The following is a 20,955-nucleotide window of genomic DNA, read 5'->3' on the forward strand; positions in this document are numbered from 1 at the left end:
TATCAAATCATTATCCGACGCTATACATATTTGTCGAGTACGTCGATATTTTGCTCCACTAAATGCTGTTACACTTTCAAAGACTCGTATCATATCATTTGTAAAGATGCACTCTTTCTTCCAATTAAGATTTACCACAATTAACAAAATTGTTTTAATATACCGTCGAAGGATGGATAAATGTCGAAAGCATTGGAAGGGTTCCCGGTTTAATTTGAAAGACTGGTGAAGAAAACACGGTATTTCTACTTTATGAGACGATCGAAATAGTTTAGCACTCACCAATAATTTAATATATTTGCGCTTTCTGCTATTGAATACACGGTTACAACCTTGTTATCAGTAATTATTTTTTTCCAAAAATGCTTTATTTAGTAAGTAGTAGAAGGTTTATCACTCAAAATTTATGTTTGTTGTACTTGTGTATATATTGATTTTGAATAAGAGTGTCATTTAAAGGTTTTTTTACTTCTAAGTCAATTACACTTTCTGTAAAAAGATTTTTACATGAATCTTCTTCAACAAGTGACAAAACCAACCGACAAATTCAGAGGATTTCAGGAGATATAATTGTTCATCCAATATAGCTATCTCCCTTATCCAAGAAGCCATCCACTGAACGAAGCCTTCACATAATGAAATCGCTCCTAAGATAACAATTGGCACCCTGTGCGGTCTTTCTCACAAACACTCGTTGTCCCGCGTCAACGTGAACTACGGCAAAGCCAGCCGCAAGCTGAGTGTCTGATATGTTGTTTAGCTGTCTGATATGGATGACCCAATGCCTGTGCCATGAACCACAAGCTCTATAATATTATAAGAACGTCCAAAGGAGCCAAAGTTCCAGATGAAGACGTATGTTCCCGTTACTGGGGCGGTGAATATGCCGTCAAGTGGGTCGTAAGCGGTCACTGAAAATCAGACTTTTAATTATAAAGATTGTGTATACACGTTATCAGTATACAATTGCTGAGAATAGAGTTGCTGATTTAACTAGGTCAATGCGTGTTGGGAATCCTTGTAATGGCTGTTGGTGGCAATATAATATTGTGTTCAGATTCGAATTGCAGACTCAAAAAGTTAAAAAGTACAGCCCTCATAATGATCGAATATAACGGTATTTCTTTTGAGTAAATTTTACACGAACGGGTTCTATTTCCATTTTTGTACATAATCATTATATAACGTTTTAGATCGTAGTTCTTGTAAAGAATGAATTGCTTCAAGTTAAAATTAAGTACACGAGAATGAAAACGGTATTGAATTTTTTTATCTTAGCCGATGTTGTCACTTATTGAGTGAGTTAGACCCCCAAATCCGTATCGTAGAATTAAACATGATAGTAATGTGTTCTGAGCAGGTTGCACAAAAACAAATACTTAATAATAAATGGTGGTAAATTGATTTTGCTTACTAGTATTTGTAACAACATTGTCAAACACGATAATCTCTTGCGACTGAAAACACGTGTTTGCCCGAAGGTTCGCATGAAAAGCCACGACCTCTCCATTGGCAGCTCCTAGAACGTGTAAAATAGTCTAGATTCTCGTTATGACAAAATGGTAGGGACAATAAACTCTGAAAATTGAAATTAATAACATAAAATAATTTGACACATTGTACGACACTTTTGAACATGACAAAATCCAGTTAAACATTGGCTTGAGACGTTATTTCGTAACTTCTCAGCAACGCATGTGTGAGTTAACAACATTACATGAACGTTGTTTTGATTTGTTGTTGTGTGTTGATGCTGATATTTTTCGTTTTTTGTTGTTGTGTGTTGATGCTGATATTGTTCGTTTTTTGGTGTTTTTATGCTTGGTTATTATTGGTTTTGAGGATGGGCTCCTTTAATTCAGCTTGTGGATGCTAAACAGGTATTAGTCAGTAAGGAAGCCAGACAAAAAGCAAGCGAACAATTAAAAATCTTACGTTTGGGGACCAGCAATCTCATTTGAGAAGAAATGGTGCCGGGTTTTTGGTTCGAATCTGTATGCGCGGTTTCTTCGGCGGCTGAAGGTTTGTTAGCCATTTGGATTTGAAGCTCAGTTCGCAATGCCATGTTTTCGTTTTTTAATTTGATTATTTCACCTTTTATTTCGGTCATTTCTTCTTTCATTTTACGCATTTCCTTCTGAAACTCTTCCAGAATGTTTTCTCCCTGTTTTGTCCTGTACGATGATAGAACCTCACCTTGTATACAAGGCAAAAACACAAAATACACATTGAAACATTCCACTTTGTTAAATTACTGTCGCCTAATTTATTTCTGTGCAAGGATGACCGTCTGGTCCAAATCTTCAAATGCTTTAACTGATAACGTTCGAGTTCGTCTTTTTATTTATACATACATTCCATTTAAGATAAACTCCCATGTTAATTATGACATTAGCGGGAATTATCATGATATATATTTATTTGACTATAACTTTTCAATGTCAAGGTTCTTTTAAGATACTTTAGGTATCTCTATATGCGTAGTACTAGTTGAAATAGAAGAAGTTATGCACTGATGTATTCCACCTAGCAGAATTGAGATTGATCTGGCGGTCATGGTTTCAAATCTTGTTATGGGTGGTGTTAAAATCCATTAGACTCTCATAACCCAAGGGTGCGAGGGGGAAACGTGGGCGGGCACACGGGAATTTAATGCTAGGTCATAACAGTATATGTAAATATTAATTAGATATCGTCGAATGTTGTCATGGTATATATCATCCTCTGCACCCCAGCGTATCATAACGTATATGATCATATAGGTTATGCTACGCTGGGTTGCCGTGGATGGGTATATATGTGGAACCCTGAGGGTCATTATTCGCTAATACGGATTTTTTTACGCGTTATTTACAGATTTGTTCTTGGGTTTCTTTGGTAATATTATGAAACGGAAAAGACGTTTAGAGAACATAATAAATAAAGTAACATGTAATTTCAAAGTTGTATTCGTATTAAGAAGCTACCAATTACCTAGTATGTTGACCAAACATTACACACACAAGAAAAAGAACTTAAATTATAGTTAATATATAGTTAATATACGCAAATATAAACTTATACATATTGATACATTGTCTGAAACTTGAAACGAGCACTAAGAATAAAAAATAAATAAAAGAAGAACAGTTAATTAGCTGTAATAGTTAAAAAATAAAGAAAAAAAGACATTTAATACAACCAATTTGTGAATAACTATCTGAAACATCATGCTCGGAAAATCATAAAGCATATGTTCACATTGTATTCAAAACATGAGTATTGTCAACATAGTCTCCTATAGATATATCCAGACTTGATAGGCACTACAAAACATACCAACAGAATAACTATTTCTGTGCAATGAAAAACAATAAAAAGGGTAAAAGCCAGGTATAGTTTGTAACGTCCTCACAATGTTTAAAATATGTGTCTAAAGTCACATTTTCCTTACAAATTAAAGGTAATGCTGACCAGTCTAATGATATTAATAACGTAATTGAACAAAGAAAATCTCAATAACTGTTGACGTGCATACAAGATTTGATTCTTTTTTTGCTTGAAAAACCATGTGTTTATAGATGTTTTCATTACAATTTGATGTGTTTTGAATGTCCTGGGCTAATGGTGCAAATTATATAATAGTAAGTTTATTTTAGAATTTCAAAAATGTCTCTTCTAGCTACTGTTAACGCCCTATTATGTACAGATAAGAATAACAATCAGTAGAAAAAATATGTTTGAAAAAGATCATAAATTTACTCAAGCCTTTGGTATTGCAGATCGGTGTGAAAGTCTTTATACAAAAGTTATAAAATAATTATTATCAATAATGATCTTAAACAACTTTTAAGGATGATATCAAGTACCAAAGCTATGTAGATGCTAGTTAAAATATGATACAAAATATGTAAAATACATACATGTATTTTTTCCGTGTAAGTAAAATGGGTAAAAAACATTAAAAAAAACAGTATAAAATAGTAGCACTTCATACAATACTTATGTGAAAAACTACAGAAACAAGCTCAATAGCCAAAAGTATAAACATAAACCCCGTTTAATGGCACTGGGTAAACGCCAAAGACATAGAACTCAAAAACAAACAAAAATCACAAACATGGAACAACAGCACAAAACTCCACAAACAGCACAGTGCATTTTACTATATTAAAAAACTAGGTATGTTTATCAAGGATTGTTAGGTACCGCCTTGGAACGGTCAGTAAAATGTAAATGTTCAGGGGGTTTAAACTAGTTTACGTGCACAAACCTCACTCTTATCCCAACAATCCTGAATAAAGAAGAAACGTAAAAGGTAAAACTTATCAAAGTATGCATTAACTTGAGGAAACTTTATACTAAAACAAATAATAATAAACCAATAAACCTCAAGTACTTCAATGATAAGAGATCCCAACTCTATCTGCAGACGGAGGAATACAATTCAGAGCACCTAATGCCAAAACTTTTCAAAGATACGATGCAGTCATTGTTTGAAACTATGAGCATCACACACAGTCTGCCTTCTAAAATAAAAGATTTAAAACGGTGCGATCATAGACTTTCATAATAAAAAGCATCATTGTACTAAAAATGGGAACAAACAAAGAAAACATTATTAAAAATAAAAGCGACATATATAAGCACATTTTTTCTTTCATATGATTACCTATGAAAAATATTTGAAGAAAACGACGTCACATGCCAAAACATTCCGAACCAGCCAAATTCGGTTTAAAGATAACATGAATCTGCAAAATTTTCATAAAATCTTGATTGTTATACAAAGCATTGTTGCCAGGAGCAATCTGCACGTATATAGAGCACTAAACCAGTAATAAGTGAGATGAAGATATGTCTATCTTAAGATGACAACATGAATGCTACTGATAAAAATAGTAAAGTGTGTTTGTTAATTATAGTTTTGCCCCTCTAAGTTAAGGACCACCCCGATGGGCTTATGAGACACGTACATTCATAAACATCTGTATCCCAATTCATATCCCATATGCCAGGCGCTTAGAAGGAAGGCAAATGGTACCCCTCGGTTTAACACATAATAATATTATTATAACCACATAAAAAACTAATGAAACGGATTTCGCAATATGTTTTAGTTGTTAAAAATAATATTACCACTACAAAGCCAATAATGTATGTACAATCATTGATTAAATAATGTTTCATTTACATCTGTCATCTTTCAAATAGTTCCATCAAATTGTATTAATGTATTCTCACTGCACCGAAGATACATATATTGTACTATATACAGTGTATGTATTGTAAAATGTATTTAGTATTACACTCGGTAGTCAACTGGACAACACATTAAAGTTGCCCCGTTTCGTCGGTAAAGTTGGCGTACACGTCGAACGAACGAAGATACTCCGTAACGCATCCATGACAGAATACAAATTGTTCCTGGAAACACAAATTAAAGCATTTTTCTACTTTTAAATCGATAACTTCTGATGCATATATATATTTCTCAGATTAACTGAACTATGCCATTTACGCATCGGAAAATCACACATGCTGATAATCACCGCGTATATGAAAGGAATCCCATTCAGCTGGGAATCATTTCCATCAATACATTTAAAACTTTACCGTAGAGTTTTACGAACGATTAAACTACAGATTCGATATATGAAAGTTGTTATATATATATATTATTCGTTATGGTTCGTCTAAAAGGGGAATTATTTACCTGGTTGGGGATCGCTAGCCTCCTCGTGGTTTTGACCTTCCTTACAGCATTAAGTACACTGACTTCGTGTTCCACCGCCATTTTGTGGAGAAGCAACGAAACCACACAGAACAGACCGCTCTTGCCCGCGCCGTCACTATGTTATGGAAATTCTGAGTACAAGCAATATTATAGTTTTCTTTCCCCTAAGTATTATGCAGTAAGACAATAATAATAGCAGATCCTTTTTGACCTTTTCATTAAATGAGAAACAGAATATAATGACTTAGAAATACATACATGTTACACCAATTATAATGACTTAAAATACGTACATGATACACCAATTGTTGGATAAATTATTTCAATCTGATTTTCAACATTTCGTGATTTTTTAAGGGTTTACTTACAAACAATGGACCAATATCGGTCCATCATCTTGCTGTTTCATGACATTTTCTATCACGTTCAGAAATGACAGGAAGTTTGTGGTTGACCGTGGTATGTTCTCCATTTCATCCCAGTCAGTAAATTGAAGATGTGGAATAGTTCGATAAGTGCTCGTCTGAAACGGTAACCATTTACAAGTGAGCTGTTAAGAACAATTTGTGTTATTGACATTGAATACGCAAACAATTGTCAATTGCACCAATGAACATGTTTTCTAACAAATATTTAAAAGATGTATTGAATGATCAAATAGTGTACAAACTACATGTTTCGTCAAATTGTCTACAGTTGAAAAGCCAGAGTTATAACAGGAGTTATACTATATAAAGTAGTGGACAGGAATTGTCATATCCTATAGTTTCAGTATATCAGTGTTCATTTGATAAGACATTATTCAGTAAGTGAAGTAATAAATCTATTACTAGTACTACATCCTACCCCTTTGTGCTGTATTGTCAATGTTCGTTCTGTGTAGAATGTTTTATTTTCCTCCCTTGAGCTGCTGACTTGAAACGTTCCCTTCTTCAAAACTTCTTGGTTTGCCGCAGGGTAGTATATTCCAATATTCTGCACCAAGTGTTAATTAGTAGGAGAAAAAATGATACTGTTTTGACTTATTAGTCACATTAAAATATTCGCATTTCTATAGATTAACAGCATGTAATTGTGTGATATTTGGTGTTTGGTTTCGATTTTTTTTGTCCACGCTGTTTGTATTCTGATTGAACAACCATGTGTTATAATTCAGTGAACTTATTCCTTGATTGATCGACATAATAAGTGTCTATTTATATATTGTATATGATGTTTACAAGATCATAGCAATAAACCATACCCTTTGTTTGTCCATGTCAGCTTCGAAGCTGACGATACATGAACATCTCTCTTGGACAGCTATAGTCAAAAAGTCGATAACCGTCTCTGGAAGTGGAGTTTGTGCTACCAGGTAGCGTTTCGTCATTCTGAAGCTCTGTAAAATGTGACCAACACAATTCGGATGACTGCAGAACTTTATTACATACAAGACATAAACGTCTTTCAAGACACAGTACATGATGACAAAGTACATATATTAATCGACACGTTTGAAGAATTACAAATCATTTCATGATCAAACTAGTGGAAACTCGCTTACGTGAATATACACAGCATTGATGTAGTCTGACGCTCCAGGTTTTAGATTCAGGAAAAGTCTTGGTCTGTTTTCATTACCTACTCGAAAGCAAATTCATCAACATCATAGTTTGTTTGAAATATATATTTTCGTGATTACGGTGTAGCGATTTTTATTAATGTTTGAATAATATGTTATGTATGTTAAAAGTTAATTTTGTTTTAAAATGACATAAAAACACTTCTAGCCCATTTTGTCAATTTACCCGGGATATCAGCGTTTGATCTATTTTTGCTCAGGTGCTGTTTATTTCGTTCAACCGCTTCTGTTTCATCTTTAGATCGTGTCTCGACCGTATGCTGCAGTTGCTGAAATAGAAATTATATATCTAAATTTGATGATTAGAAGGCAATCGTTTTTAATTGTACCGACATATCGTGGGAAAATTATTTCATTGATGCAATGTAAAAATATACGTTTCACAGAACAGTTCATTCGGATATGTCAGCTACTGTTACGTTCTTCAGATTCTTTCTTTACATCTCCGACGGTTTCACTGACTTGTGTTACGTATTTCGAGCAATATTTATATCTATCATTTTCGTCTTGTTTCCTGGCATTTTTGTTACATACCAATGATTCTAAAATTGATATATATTATTCGAGTCCTGTAATAAGAAAATGATTAACAGTTTAATTATCCAAATAACTTTAAATGAACTTTCTAATGTAATCACAAAATCACATAAACTTCAAACACTTATTTCAACATGTCTTTTGTCCTACTTGCAGATATCAAAAAGGATAAGAAATGCCCTCAATTCGACGCTTGCTATCTTTCTTAGGACTCCGCAAAGCACAAACGCAAATGGACTTATACACCTACTGAGATACATAAAAGATTGGCCAACAGTTGCGTTTGAACCGTGAGCTCCTGCTTGTGATTAGATGACTTTAAAGTATTCAGCTTACATACTTGATGCTTCGAACAGAAAATTTATAAACTGATAATAAGGTGTGTTATCTTTAAATGAAACAGATAAATGCACCCTAGGTTTTAATGCGTGCACAACACTCATTATATTTATATATCAGTAATGAAAAGGAAACCCTCGTTTGATCAACTGTACCTTAAACTGACTATTTAGTCCGGGTGCTGTCTGTTTGTTCATATACTCCTTGAAGTTTTCTCCCTTGATTTGTTTGCTGTCGAAAGTTAGCGAATAAACCGCGGCGATGTGCAGAAACTGATACTGCCCCTGAAAAGAGAATACGACACTTATATACATTTAATAGTCATGTGATGGAACGCCTGTTTGTACAGCAGCAGGGCTGCTGAATACTGATTAAATGAAATTTATATTTTGTTAACGTTTATACAATGTGACTCGTTTTTTTGGCAGTTAATTGTTTAATAACCGAAGTAACATTTTTGATGACATGTGCATTGAGTTTGTATATGATGTATATATAAATACATTAAGTACATTAGTTTCGCCTGTAACAATGCATTAATGCGCTCTGATTGGACAATCGACGAATCTAAAATAATGCATTTTAGATTATAGTATCATACAACATATTATCATACCACTGTCTGAACCATATTCGGCCTATTCTGACGCATTTTGTTGACACATCCGGGGATGTCAATGGCTTTCTTAGCTTCACCTTCGTTCGTCAGTATGTCCAGAGCAATGTAAGTGCCAGTTCTTCCGACACCAGCGCTTTGAAGTAAGGAAAGAGGACAGTAATATGTTAAGGTAGCGCATTGAAATAAGGTGAAACAGTTGATAAAGGATTAAATTACAATAATATATACTTGATCCGCTTTCCTGTTTTCACTTCATTTCTTGCCGTCTGCATACGTACCAACGTATGTTTCTAAGCATCCATATTAGTACACTGTTTTTAAGCATCAGTCTATGAAAATACTTTGAAAAACTAATATGTACCATTTATAATACAGTGAACATTTAATGAAAGAGCTAATATTACAACATCGTTCTTTAAATACGTTATCTGTATTTTGACGTGTGTACAGACCTGCAACGCACAACCGTTGGTCCATTCAATGTACTCGGCGTACTCAGAACACGCTGCCTGAACTCTATCATCGCAGTTACATCATCGGGTATCGCTTTGTCAGGCCAACACGTGAAATGGAGATGGTGTAACATCCTTTCCTCCGACTCCTTTAGATATATGACGACCCGAGTATGAAACGTTGTACTTGTTTATGTAATGTTTGTATAAGCAAGGATTCTATTTTTCAGAAAAACTCAAAAATCAGCTTAACTCCCCAGTTCTCCCCGGGTTTTTGCTAAAATTTAAATATCTCATAAAGAAACTCCTCATGAAGATCTTACTCATTCTAGCAGAGTAATATAATGTGGCAAACTTATTATGCATTGGTAATGTCACAAAATGCCTATAATACCTACCGAAGAATATAGGAAACATAAAGCCGGAAAAAGGTTGTCTAACGTATAAGTTATCATTAGTGTATACAATGTGTGTTTTCGGTCCGTTATCGTGTTAAAACGCAAAATCCGGGCGTTAATGGTAGAAAACGTGCATTATTCAGTAAATTCACTTGCCGTTAATGATCGGCTTTTTGTTTTACATACACACTAACAGGGTCCGCATCATAACCATGGACGCTGAGCGACCTGGTTTATGGCCGAAAGTTGGTCAACGATGCAAACTTAAGCAAAAACGACGCGATTATGTATCAGGTTCTTGATATTGTTCAAGACTGGCCCACCACTAAATACTTAATTAAACCAATTCACATTGGAGCAACCTCGAAAGTGTTTCGCCATGAGTTAGAACCAGCAACGCCCAGCCGTCTGCGTCCAAGGCCCAATGATACGGAACACGTTATTTCCATCATTAAATATGCAGATATATAACAAAAAACGTAATCAACGAATATCACTTAAGAGGCAGCTTTCGTTTCATTCAATAGTATGCTAGCAGAGAGTTTAAAACTTTGAATTATTTCACTTTTATTCATTTCTACAAGAGCGTCTGTCGATCGATTGACTGCACTGTAGTAAACAAACTCCATGGCAATTTCCTAATTACCACGGTATGTTTACATTTTTCCATCTAACTTAATGAGATAGACATAAATATTCACACATTGCCAACTGGTTTACTGGACAGCATTCTGGAAGATTGGCCTATGAAGAGTTATAAAATAAAAAATATAGAAATAAACAGCAATAAATATCAATAAAATATATCAATAAAATATATCGATAAATAAATTGATAAATAAATACGTAAATAAATAAAAATGCAGACCCAACAGAAGATAGATAGAAATTACATGATGTAGGAACAGAAAATGCAGCTGAGGAATCTGATGATGATTTGGATAAGGTAGATCTTCAGAATGGTATATTTACACAGAACAGTCTTAAATGATACAAATATGGACAATTAAATGTGCCATTTCATTAATTGAGTAACTTAAATGCAAGCCTAGCCTCATTGTGTTCTTTTTATTGTGTCCTTATATTTTGCTTGCTTAAAATTTGATAAGAATGTGGAAATAGAATAAAACATTAAAACAGTGAAATAGCACATTCATTTCAATGACAAATATCTATATAATCCTATGGGAACAAACAATAGGATAACCTTAAAACAATTAAGTAATAAGCTTGACAACAGATGGTTTCAACATTATCCTTCAGACTGTTGAGGTAACAAAGTTAGTACCCATCCAGAAAAAGTTTTATGCAGAGGTCCGAACTGAGAGCAACAAATTGCTATCGCCTGGATCGCTGCGTAGTATTGAGTCGGTATAAACCGTGCTCTTTAAGCATCACTAGACAATAGGTCATTAAATATCATTGATGGCCAGGAATTTCTGAAGGCCAACAATACACTTGACAACATGTGTAAGAAATGGGTTGGTACTGGCCGCCAATTTACCACCCAGCAATTGACCAGGGATATTTACTTAAAATAGAAAAGTATTTTTCAAATTATAAATTTAACCCAGAAACCCTAGTTTTTTACATTTTGTTTTTTTTCTATTTCTTTGCAAGGAGGGTTAGAGAGGGTATCAAAATAACTGACAAAATAATGACTTTCAAAAACCCTTAAAAATTGGATGAAGTCTGGGCATTGGTTCGGGGAAACAAACTTGGTTGCGTCATGTCCGCTATATCGAAGCACTGAAATCTATTCTGGACATACACAAACCACAAACTGTCCGGGAAACTGCCATATCTGTAATGTATCAGGCAGGGGTGGACATTCAACACATTTGTAAAATAAAAAAAAAACACAAAAGGGAAGAGCCACTGTAACACTACATCAGTGGCCAATCCTCTGCTCAGAAAAGAGTGTGATCTGTGGCTTAGGGAAAAGGCCTAAGTGAAAATGTCCAGTCCCTAGTTGAGACTGAAAGCTCACCATCTTGCTACAAAAAGCTCAAATCAAACATCAAATACATCCTGCCAGAAAAACTCACTCACATTTCCATCCGTTGGCAATCAAATATTTAACGTTACTGGTGGAACATGCCCTCTCCACTTTTATCATAATAATGAAAAATGAATCATTACATGAAGAGATATTACTCGGGTTGTTACAGCCGACTTTACCAGACTTTAAGTTTTTACCAAAACGTAAACTCAATTTTGGGTTAATTTAGTTTTGACATTGGTACATTTGACAAATTAAATATCCCCTCTGTAACTTGAACTTGATTTTCCTTGAAATTTATTAATGTATTTGACCATTAAAGCTACCATGACTATTTAAGTAATACAGATAACTCATAAAGGAACATATTTATGATATTGAAGTTTTCAGTTTCTGTTGATTCCAGTTCCAACCAATTTCTTGCACATGGAATCTTTCTAGAACCAGTTTTCAGCATAAGCTTAGAAACATGTTTACAAAAATATTCAATATGATGAAACATTTAAGATTTGAGAAAGAACTATTTTCAGGCTTGTGGACATTTTAAAGTTTGCAATGTGTTATCTTAGCATCGGGCTCGTTCAGTTTTCGCTCTGGCTGTGTGTAAATTGGTTGTCTTTCACTATATCGTACATGAATCATAATTTTTATGGTTTAAAGGTAACATTCAAAGGTTCAAACAATATCTTTTATTCTAAATTAAGTTTTTTTATCACTTCATCTTCGTGAATTTCTATTAACCCGAAGGTAAAAACCTAGTTGAAAAATTGGTATGCTTCTAAAGTTTAGTGTGCAGATTAATAACATACTGTCATTCAGTCTAGGGTTCTGAATAAGAACAGGCTGCCGGAAAAAGTTCAGTTCTAACAACTTTTTGTCTGGTTTAGAATGGAAACAAATATAAAAATTATCATAAGAATAGAGGTGATCTTGTCGCTTACATTTCTATTTGGGACAGTTAAAGTTCTTATTGAGAACCCTGGTCATTTGATATCTGCACTCTCACAGAGTAACCGATTTAACAGCTTTTTCATTTTTGTCTCAGAATCAGCTTATTTTTGCATCAGTGTTTTCAAATCAGTTAAATTTAGGATAACACATGATAGAATCTCAATTGATTGGAAAAATGACGAAATTTTTTCTTAAAACGTTTGTAACGCTTTTAGCCATACAACATCAATTTTCCAGCGTAGATATTAAAAACTGAGATCTGATCTTTTTTCAGCAGCTTATATTACCGGTTTCCAGACATTAACGCAAAATTTGGCTCATTCTAAAAAAAAAAAAAAAAGGTTGTCAAATCGGTCAATCCGTGAACGCGCAACTTTAAAACAAACATTTCATGAATTTAAACATATATAGCTGTATACAAATATTAAAGAAATGAAATAAACCACATTAAACTTAGTACATATTTTCTTGTGAGTTGTATTTTCCTGGCTGGCAGATGTATGTTCATAGCTAGTATTATCTGCAGTTGTTTGACTATGTGTTTGTTTTAAAAGCACTCGTCTAAAACGTTAAACTTATCCCGACTGAAGTTATTTCTGTCGATTTGGTTCAGAACAAATGCTTTATTTGGACATGATTCCATTACGTCGTATGCAACGAACATCTGATGCTGAAGATGATGAAATTCATTTTTTAAACACAAAAGTAACTCATGGTGTGTATTATAGGCAATGATAGCGATAATATACCTTTTTCGGTCGTTACCATCTGCAAAGACCCTTAAAATAGTTTACAAACCCAGTGCTACCCACTTGGGTTGTAAATGACTTTAAGGGCCTTTGCAGATGGTAAAAACCTCAAAAGGGTGTATAAACCCTATAATGGGTTTACTGAGGCCATACCACGGTCAATATGAATGTTAGAATTTTTTGCTCTATCATTAACCGTCATATCTCGTATTGTATTTAAACTAAAGATTAACATGTCTCAACTCTGTACACATGTGATGAGCAGTCAGAATAATGCATTAACAAAATTTCCATAGATGATGTGTTGTTTAAGATTTTAATGATAATTTCACAATAACTGCTTAATCAACCTACTAATAGTGAAAATCGTGCAATTGAATAAATTATAATATAACGTTTAACAATACAAATCCTTTGGATTCGTTATCAACACTAACCAACCTTAACATGAGAGAATATCAAGATACAATTAGTTCGACCTTGTCCACACTTCTATGCATCGGCTTAAGTGGTACTCTATGTTCAGGAATAATTAATCCATGAATTTTAATGGCATCGCGTGTGGACAATCAATAGACACTGTGAAAGTCCTCCGGACGGACATCAAGTAGCTGTATTCGTTATCAAATAACATTTTCTATTGTGTTATTGACTCAATCCAGATGAATCCTGCACATGCATCAGCGTTCTATTTATACAAATTTGACGTAAGTGTTAATAATTTCTGTCTATTGGTAACGGAAACGGCTCCTTAGGGGCGGGTGAAAGAATGGACGGGCGAGTGGACGGACGACGGAAAATCTATACCCCTTAACCAAAGTATTTTGGCGGGTTATAATGAGCAGAATGTAATAATAAATTAAAATTAGTTCGTTGTTCTGGCAATACCATGTTGCTTCTACATCATATAAACAGCCACTTTCATAATATGATAAATTATGATTGTCATATGTGTTATGCTTTATGACGGGAATAATAGCCACAATGAATTTCACAACATCTTGAACTATTCATGCACACGCTCTCTATATAAGTTGACACTTTACCTAACAGAGCGATATCATGTGGCTAATTGGTGTGCCATGGCAGTGTTAAAAAGGCTATTGTACAATAGTATTACGTTATTTGTCGATTTCAACCCTGAAGAAAAAACGGATTCGGTTTAAGTTCGAGTTTCCTAAGTCTTAAGTTTGTAAATATAAAATAAGCTGAGGTATTACATTCAATATTGACAATACGCCTTTAGAAATTCAAAAGATCATACACCCTTCTAGTGAAGCTAGGTTACGTCTGTCATTTCTGTAGTCTGTATTTCGATTAAATGTCTTATAAAAAAGAATAGCTTCTTTAATGTTAAACAAATACTTTAACAAGTTTTAAATGTATGTTCAATGAACATCTGTATTATTATTCAACGGTACTTTTTTGAATATTGTGAAACCGAAAGAAACCATTTTTAAATAAATATTAATCATAATTAAAACGTTAGTCATAATAAATGGTTTTATTTCTTTTGAATAGTTTCTGAATCTAGTTATTGTTCGAAAGTGCACAGAACACAACATCTTTAAAAGCACAAACAGGCGGCTCAGTTTGTTTGAGACATTTGGTTGAAAATAATCAAGCGCAACACAGTCAACGACCATAATCACAGGCTAAGAAGTACTTTATTTTCAAAAGTATTACAGAATGATAACAAAGCGAGTCAACTCACCATTGTCACTGTGAAAGCCCTTCTTGTAAACTCGGCATACTCATCCTCCGAGCAGCTCTCAACCTTTATATTGCCATACGTCTTAGTTGTCCCAGGGTCTGGCCAGTACTGCTCGCACTTAGGAGACTGAAATAGCACACCAATAATCGTTACTAACATTGACACTGTGCTGAATTTTAAAGTCTTTATATATAATAGTGCTTTTGCAAAACAAATCCCATTAAAGGAGTTTAATGCTTGAAAAAAAACGAAATAATGCATAATTATTTTACTCAAATTTATGAAAAAAAATCAATAAAGTTACGTTGCTTGTTATAAATTAACAATCAACATGACGTTTTTCCGCAGTGGTGCCAAACATGCAATTAGTATGTTTTGTCTTTTATATATTGGCGAAAATAGATGTTTTTAGATGATGTATGATAAAGTCCTTTATAATTATTACTTTGTATGCAGTGACTGAATGCTATGATTGATAAGATTTACATTATGTATGTTTATTCATACTTACTCCCTGTTCAATGAGGTTGGTAAGCATGACAATCTTCTCGATCCTTTGTTGCCAAATCATTTTCCAGAACAGGCTGAAATCACCTATTTGTTGGGACATTGGACCTGAAATTGAATTATGTCATAACGACATATATACATTCTTTACATACTTATATTTTAACAACTATATATGCCTGTTGAATCAATGGTTTACACATATACGGTATTATTTTTTCATTAGTAACTTTTAACAACTGATACAACGGACGAGGATAAAATACTGTTTGCGGTCATTCTGTTTGAGTTTATTATACTAGACTCAAATCATAAGGAAATAGACATTTAAAAATGCTTTATTGTGTATCTGGTTTATTTTTCGTTCGATGAGGCCATGGCGAAATTAAATGTCCACCTTTCATCATGCTGTAAATGACCAGTAATTCACTACCACTATCATCTTTACATATCTAAACACTGTAAAATAGATAGTGCACTGACAATTTTGAATTAAAAATATTGAATATTACCATATTTACTGTACTTTAAATGTATCTGATTCAGGCTAATTGACTGAAATATTAATATTTATAATAAGACTCATTTTTCTTGCCAGACTTAACCAAAAATCATCAAATGGCAGATAATATGATGTAAATAAGTATAATTTATCACGTTCGACTCTTACCTAATGTCGCGATATACCGCTTCGGCTTTTTATACCCCTGAAAATAATTAAAGAATACATGGTTTGGATAGATATGTTCATAAAAAAGAGTTTATAGATTATGTAACTTGTCCGTCACTTATAACGATAAAAATGTCTGGCAAATTCGTTTTAGATGTATGACATTGCGCAGCCATTTTGTTGACTAATGCCTGGTATATCAACATGTTTATCCGGCAAGCTTTTATCCGGCCTTCGGAAGCCATAAGAGCAGGACAAACAGTATCAAATGAGTTTATTATATTTTTGAGTCATTTTTCTTAAGTTTCGAAAAGTGAAAATGTGTATATCGGGTTTTAGAAAACGCAAGTAAATAGGAAGTTTAAGAAGATACCATGTAACTTGAATTAAGGTTTCTGCCTTGCATGTTCAGTTAAATAATTGCTAACGTCTAATCTAATATGTACCGTTGATTGTATTGTATGTATAAAGTACTTGTAACTAAATTTAGATAAATGGACTGATTTTAAAAAAAAATATCCAAATAACACTATCATTATTGTTTTGGTGATAAACAAACCGAAGTCTTATCAACAAAAATATGGCGTAAACCAGTAGTTCAAGCAGTTTCTTATTATTTTGCATAGCGCTTCCTCTAAAACATAGTGTTAATCAAGGCATTGCATACAGAAAATGTTGAGTCATTTGGTCACACATGTTAGTTTTTACTTAGCCGTCACATTTATCTATATCGGTTCAAAATAGAAGATACTGGTACGTACGTCAATATAGCTGGCGTTTATGTAGTCTGAACCACCATTGACTGTGACCTTTACTCTCGAGTCATCATCTCAATTGGAAAAAAAGAGAAAGAAAAAAAATTACGTTTCAATAAATACCAGCTGATTTACTATGAATAATCAACAATATATATACTTGTTTTGTTATCAATAAATCAATTATTACTTTTACTGTGACATTAAGAATAGCGAGTGATTCACTCTACAGTGAAATACTCCCCAATGCTATCCTTCATATAACAAACCCTACTACTTAATTAACAATGGTTAATACTTACATGGATAAATTCCTTTGTATCTATTTTTGGTCACGTTCTCCCTCTTCTGCGATTCCACATATGGCTTTACAAGACCATGAGAAAATGTCTGCAAAGAAGAGAAATTTGAATTAAACTTGTTTATAAAATATAAAACATATAGATTGCTTAATTCATACATTTTATGATACTCCATGATAAACAGTTAGCATTAACTTGGATTGGCCAGTCGTCCTTTTCCGTAATTATATCGTTTAGTTGAATTAAAAACAATATCCCCATACTTGATATTTTTCATTACACAAATATAAAAGCAAATAAAACTAAACCTAAACAAGTACGACTATAACCGTTTGTACAGCATTTACCTCAAATTCTTCACTATACGCTTCATTAGTTTTTTCATCCACATACTTGACGAGCTGACCGACCGGTATCATTGACTTATTTGTTGACAATTCAGCTTCTTTGTAATACGTCTGATCTCTCTTGGATGAATTCGCAAGAACTCTATCGCTTTCATCATCTAAATTGCAGATGTAATTGTTGAAATAAAACCTATAACGACTGTCATATAAATTTTCCTATACCTATACTATCTTTACTTCAATAGTCTATTGTATTTGGTAATCTTGACGATTTTACAGCCCGGAAGGGTTGCGCTTCATTTGATTATTTCAGTCCTGCTCTCTGATTGGATTAACGCGGCGATATAAACCTAATGATAAAATACCTTAGAAGTTTTAAATAGAAACAGTTATATTCGACATAAGCTATTTGTTATTAATACACAGCTGCGTAATTATTTACAAATTCGTTATCCATATATATTATTATTTAAAGTGAATATAAGAATCGCTGGCATATTTTCGAGTTTTTTCATGAAGTATGAAAACAGGAGTGTTAGCTTGCTTCTCACTAATCCTTACTTTAAGGAATCTAAGTGTGTAAATTAGAAGTCTGCGATTTTCCCTTGTTTCCCTCTGTTGTAAGTAACTTAGACTTTTTCTAAATTTGTCTACGATTCATTTTGGATTTTAGGAAGTTTCACAAAATACTAAGGTTTCACAAGTTCATCATTGTTTTATGATCTATCTAAATCGAAACTAATATGTCGACTTCCATCTCAAATATAACAGAAAGCATTGTTATGCTTACCCATCTCAAGATCAATCCCGCTTTCACATGCAGTTTTCACATGCGCAATTGCCCGCTGCTTGATGGGAATAGATTTGTTCGCTGGCGGCTGGTTGCTACTTGAATTAGATTGTGTAGAAGCTCTTTTAATATGTCCCTCGTTGTAGTATGTACGTTCGTTAGTTGGTGCTAATAGGTAAAGTGAAATATATAATGTTTTAATGTGCGCCGAATTAAGTTACAAGATTTTTTTAGCTTTGCGAGCATATCATAAGGAAGTTAACGGCAAAGTTCTTGTATTTAGTTAAGGTATTACAATTATAATCATATTCATGATTTCCTTACCAATAAGGAAGGTAGTTGTTTAAATGGACTTACACTCTTTTGCTCTTACTTTTTGTGACGGTTTCTTACCATTTCTTTTAACTTTGTTTGAGGCAGGCAGACGATGTGATCTGATAAAAGATAAGCTGCATAACAAAATCATGTATTTCTTGAAAGTTATTATAGTATATAATCGATATTTACGCTATAACTTATAAATCTTATGTCTTGAGATTTTATTTTTAAAAGTAGTAATTCATTTTAACACAAATAAAATGTTTATACCTTCGACGAAGTAGGAAGATGGCAACAACGGCGCCAATAATAACAACAACCCCACCACTGACACCTCCAGCAATAACTCCTACTGGTGTCCCAACTGAAACCGCTTCATTTTTGGCTGAAACATATGTATTTTTATCCTGCACTCCTAATAAGCTTAGGTCTGTTTATCCGTGCATGAAAAGTCGTCTTTTACACTCTATGCCAATTGAGCTACACGCAACAACACGCATCTTATTGTGATTAGTTAATTGTTGATGAAAATAACGTTATATGATTTCATTAAAGCTCAAATAAATTTAAAGTTATCCGAGACTTTTAATAATCATATTACAAAATGGAAACAAATATTTTTTTCGAAGAACTGTCAAACGTCATTAATAATCTAATATTACCACGCGTCATGACGTCTATAAAATGTGTCGCACGTATTTTTTCATGAGACGTACATGAACGCATTTCGAACGTCATTTTTTTAACAATTTGATAATATACAATATGCAAGAACAAATATCATTCATGGATTTCCGGTCCAGCTAAAACTATTCAACTCTCGGGCACGTTGCATGGCCGGTCACGCGCCTCGTTACCGCCTTACGTGCGTCCACTTGTTTCCGAATAATTTTTTGACAATGCTAACATTAACGGATTTGTCTATAATAACATTTTGGTAAATGATGTACAACTAAACAAGCTTGCAAGGTAATTGTTATGTGCACTTTTAAACTTCTATTGATAAATCTAGAATTGTGTATAGATTTTTTTCTATATTGTATCAAGCTTACAAACTCTTCGATCAACAGGGCACTTGTATAAGAATGTTATAATTTTTTATTTAAAAATTACATTCATGGTTGCAAAAGGGTAACCTACATACTTGTTATAAGTAACGTTATGTTCATACCTATATTACAGAAACTCCCTATATATCCACCGACACAGCCATTTGCGCAAACACCGCTACCATTGCATGGTGATTCACCGTCTTTGTGTTCACAATTTTCGGGACATTCTTTTTCACAATAAGAGCCATGCCGATTGTGAATGCATCCGTGTGAGCACTTTCCAGTTTCATGGTGGCATCGTGACTGGACACAGGGAGAATTACAGGACGTATTGCAGGAAGGTCCGAAAACGACATCTGTAGTGCAGTTCAAACATACACTCGAGAACTGGTCACACGAAGAACAGTTGAGATTGCAGTTTGCATCGCAAATGTCCGACCAAAATCCTGCCTTGCATCCTAAGGTACAACGACCATTTGCAGGGTCACAATAATCTTCTAAACAATTGATTCCACATGCGATACATTCGCCATTACTTAAGAAAAATCCATTCTTGCATTTCATACAGAACCCGTCATCCCGTTTACATTTAAGGCAATAAGAATCTACCAGAATACATGCTTTTGAGCAGTCTTGTCCATAAAAGCCATCATCACAATTGTCACATCTTGTCCCATTAAAGCTTTGTTTACACTTGCAAGATCCATCATTTTGACAACCACTCAAGCAGCCATCCGAACAGAGGTGATTGCAGTTGGAAGAAATGTTAAAATAGCCTTCCCTACAGTCATCGCAGTTATATTCGGTTGTGCATTTGCAGTTGCGATAAAAGCATGTTCTTTTGCACGTGTTTCCAAAAAAACCACTTTTACAATTTTCACAGTTCGGTTCCATGAAATTCGGTAAACAAGAACAACTGCCATCATCTTTGCATGTCGCACTCACACAACCCTTACCGCATGCCGTTTCACAGAAGGATCTTATTCCATAAAATTCAGTTTTACACGAATCACAACCATACTGATGACGACATCGGCAATTGCTATAAATACAGGTATTTTGACAAAGATTGCCATATTTCCCTTGAACGCAATTATTACACGTTTTTCCTTCGTA

General features: G+C 33.9%; 2 protein-coding genes across 2 annotated transcripts; both read right to left on the bottom strand.

Moving 5' to 3' along the window:
• Positions 1-756: 756 nt before the first annotated feature.
• Positions 757-2,065, bottom strand: LOC128204982 (uncharacterized). Its single transcript, XM_052906377.1, has 3 exons — positions 1,936-2,065; positions 1,415-1,519; positions 757-911 (listed from the first exon to the last, which is right to left on the bottom strand). The coding sequence occupies exons 1-3, from the start codon at positions 2,063-2,065 to the stop codon at positions 757-759; spliced, it is 390 nt and encodes a 129-aa protein (XP_052762337.1).
• Positions 2,066-2,977: 912 nt separating this feature from the next.
• LOC128204984 (receptor-type tyrosine-protein phosphatase S-like) lies at positions 2,978-19,525 on the bottom strand. The gene is made up of 20 exons (XM_052906379.1): positions 19,504-19,525; positions 19,058-19,172; positions 18,863-18,903; positions 18,470-18,637; positions 17,680-17,837; positions 17,333-17,420; positions 17,037-17,104; positions 16,276-16,312; positions 15,610-15,713; positions 15,099-15,224; positions 9,285-9,433; positions 8,830-8,965; positions 8,369-8,497; positions 7,504-7,606; positions 7,260-7,336; positions 6,960-7,094; positions 6,563-6,691; positions 6,085-6,239; positions 5,696-5,831; positions 2,978-5,406 (listed from the first exon to the last, which is right to left on the bottom strand). Exons 1-20 carry the CDS (start codon positions 19,523-19,525, stop codon positions 5,314-5,316), a joined length of 2,169 nt encoding a protein of 722 aa, XP_052762339.1. The 3' UTR covers positions 2,978-5,313.
• Between the last annotated feature and the right edge of the window lie 1,430 nt (positions 19,526-20,955).

Source organism: Mya arenaria, chromosome 10 (assembly GCF_026914265.1).
Source record: "Mya arenaria isolate MELC-2E11 chromosome 10, ASM2691426v1".
NCBI classification, from domain to species: Eukaryota; Metazoa; Mollusca; class Bivalvia; order Myida; family Myidae; genus Mya; species Mya arenaria.

What these genes read in the sequence shown, in the direction of transcription:
- LOC128204982 (XM_052906377.1), bottom strand. Translation starts at nt 2,065, where the DNA reads ATGGCATTGCGAACTGAGCTTCAAATCCAAATGGCTAACAAACCTTCA. An exon ending in GAGATTGCTGGTCCCCAAAC is followed by an intron (nt 1,520 to 1,935) that starts GTAAGATTTTTA and finishes TACACGTTCTAG; the next exon opens with GAGCTGCCAATGGAGAGGTC. An exon ending in CAATGTTGTTACAAATACTA is followed by an intron (nt 912 to 1,414) that starts GTAAGCAAAATC and finishes TCTGATTTTCAG; the next exon opens with TGACCGCTTACGACCCACTT.
- LOC128204984 (XM_052906379.1), bottom strand. Translation starts at nt 19,525, where the DNA reads ATGACGTTCGAAATGCGTTCAT. An exon ending in ATCTTCCTACTTCGTCGAAG is followed by an intron (nt 18,904 to 19,057) that starts GTATAAACATTT and finishes ATCTTTTATCAG; the next exon opens with ATCACATCGTCTGCCTGCCT. An exon ending in CGGGATTGATCTTGAGATGG is followed by an intron (nt 17,838 to 18,469) that starts GTAAGCATAACA and finishes TCTGCAATTTAG; the next exon opens with ATGATGAAAGCGATAGAGTT.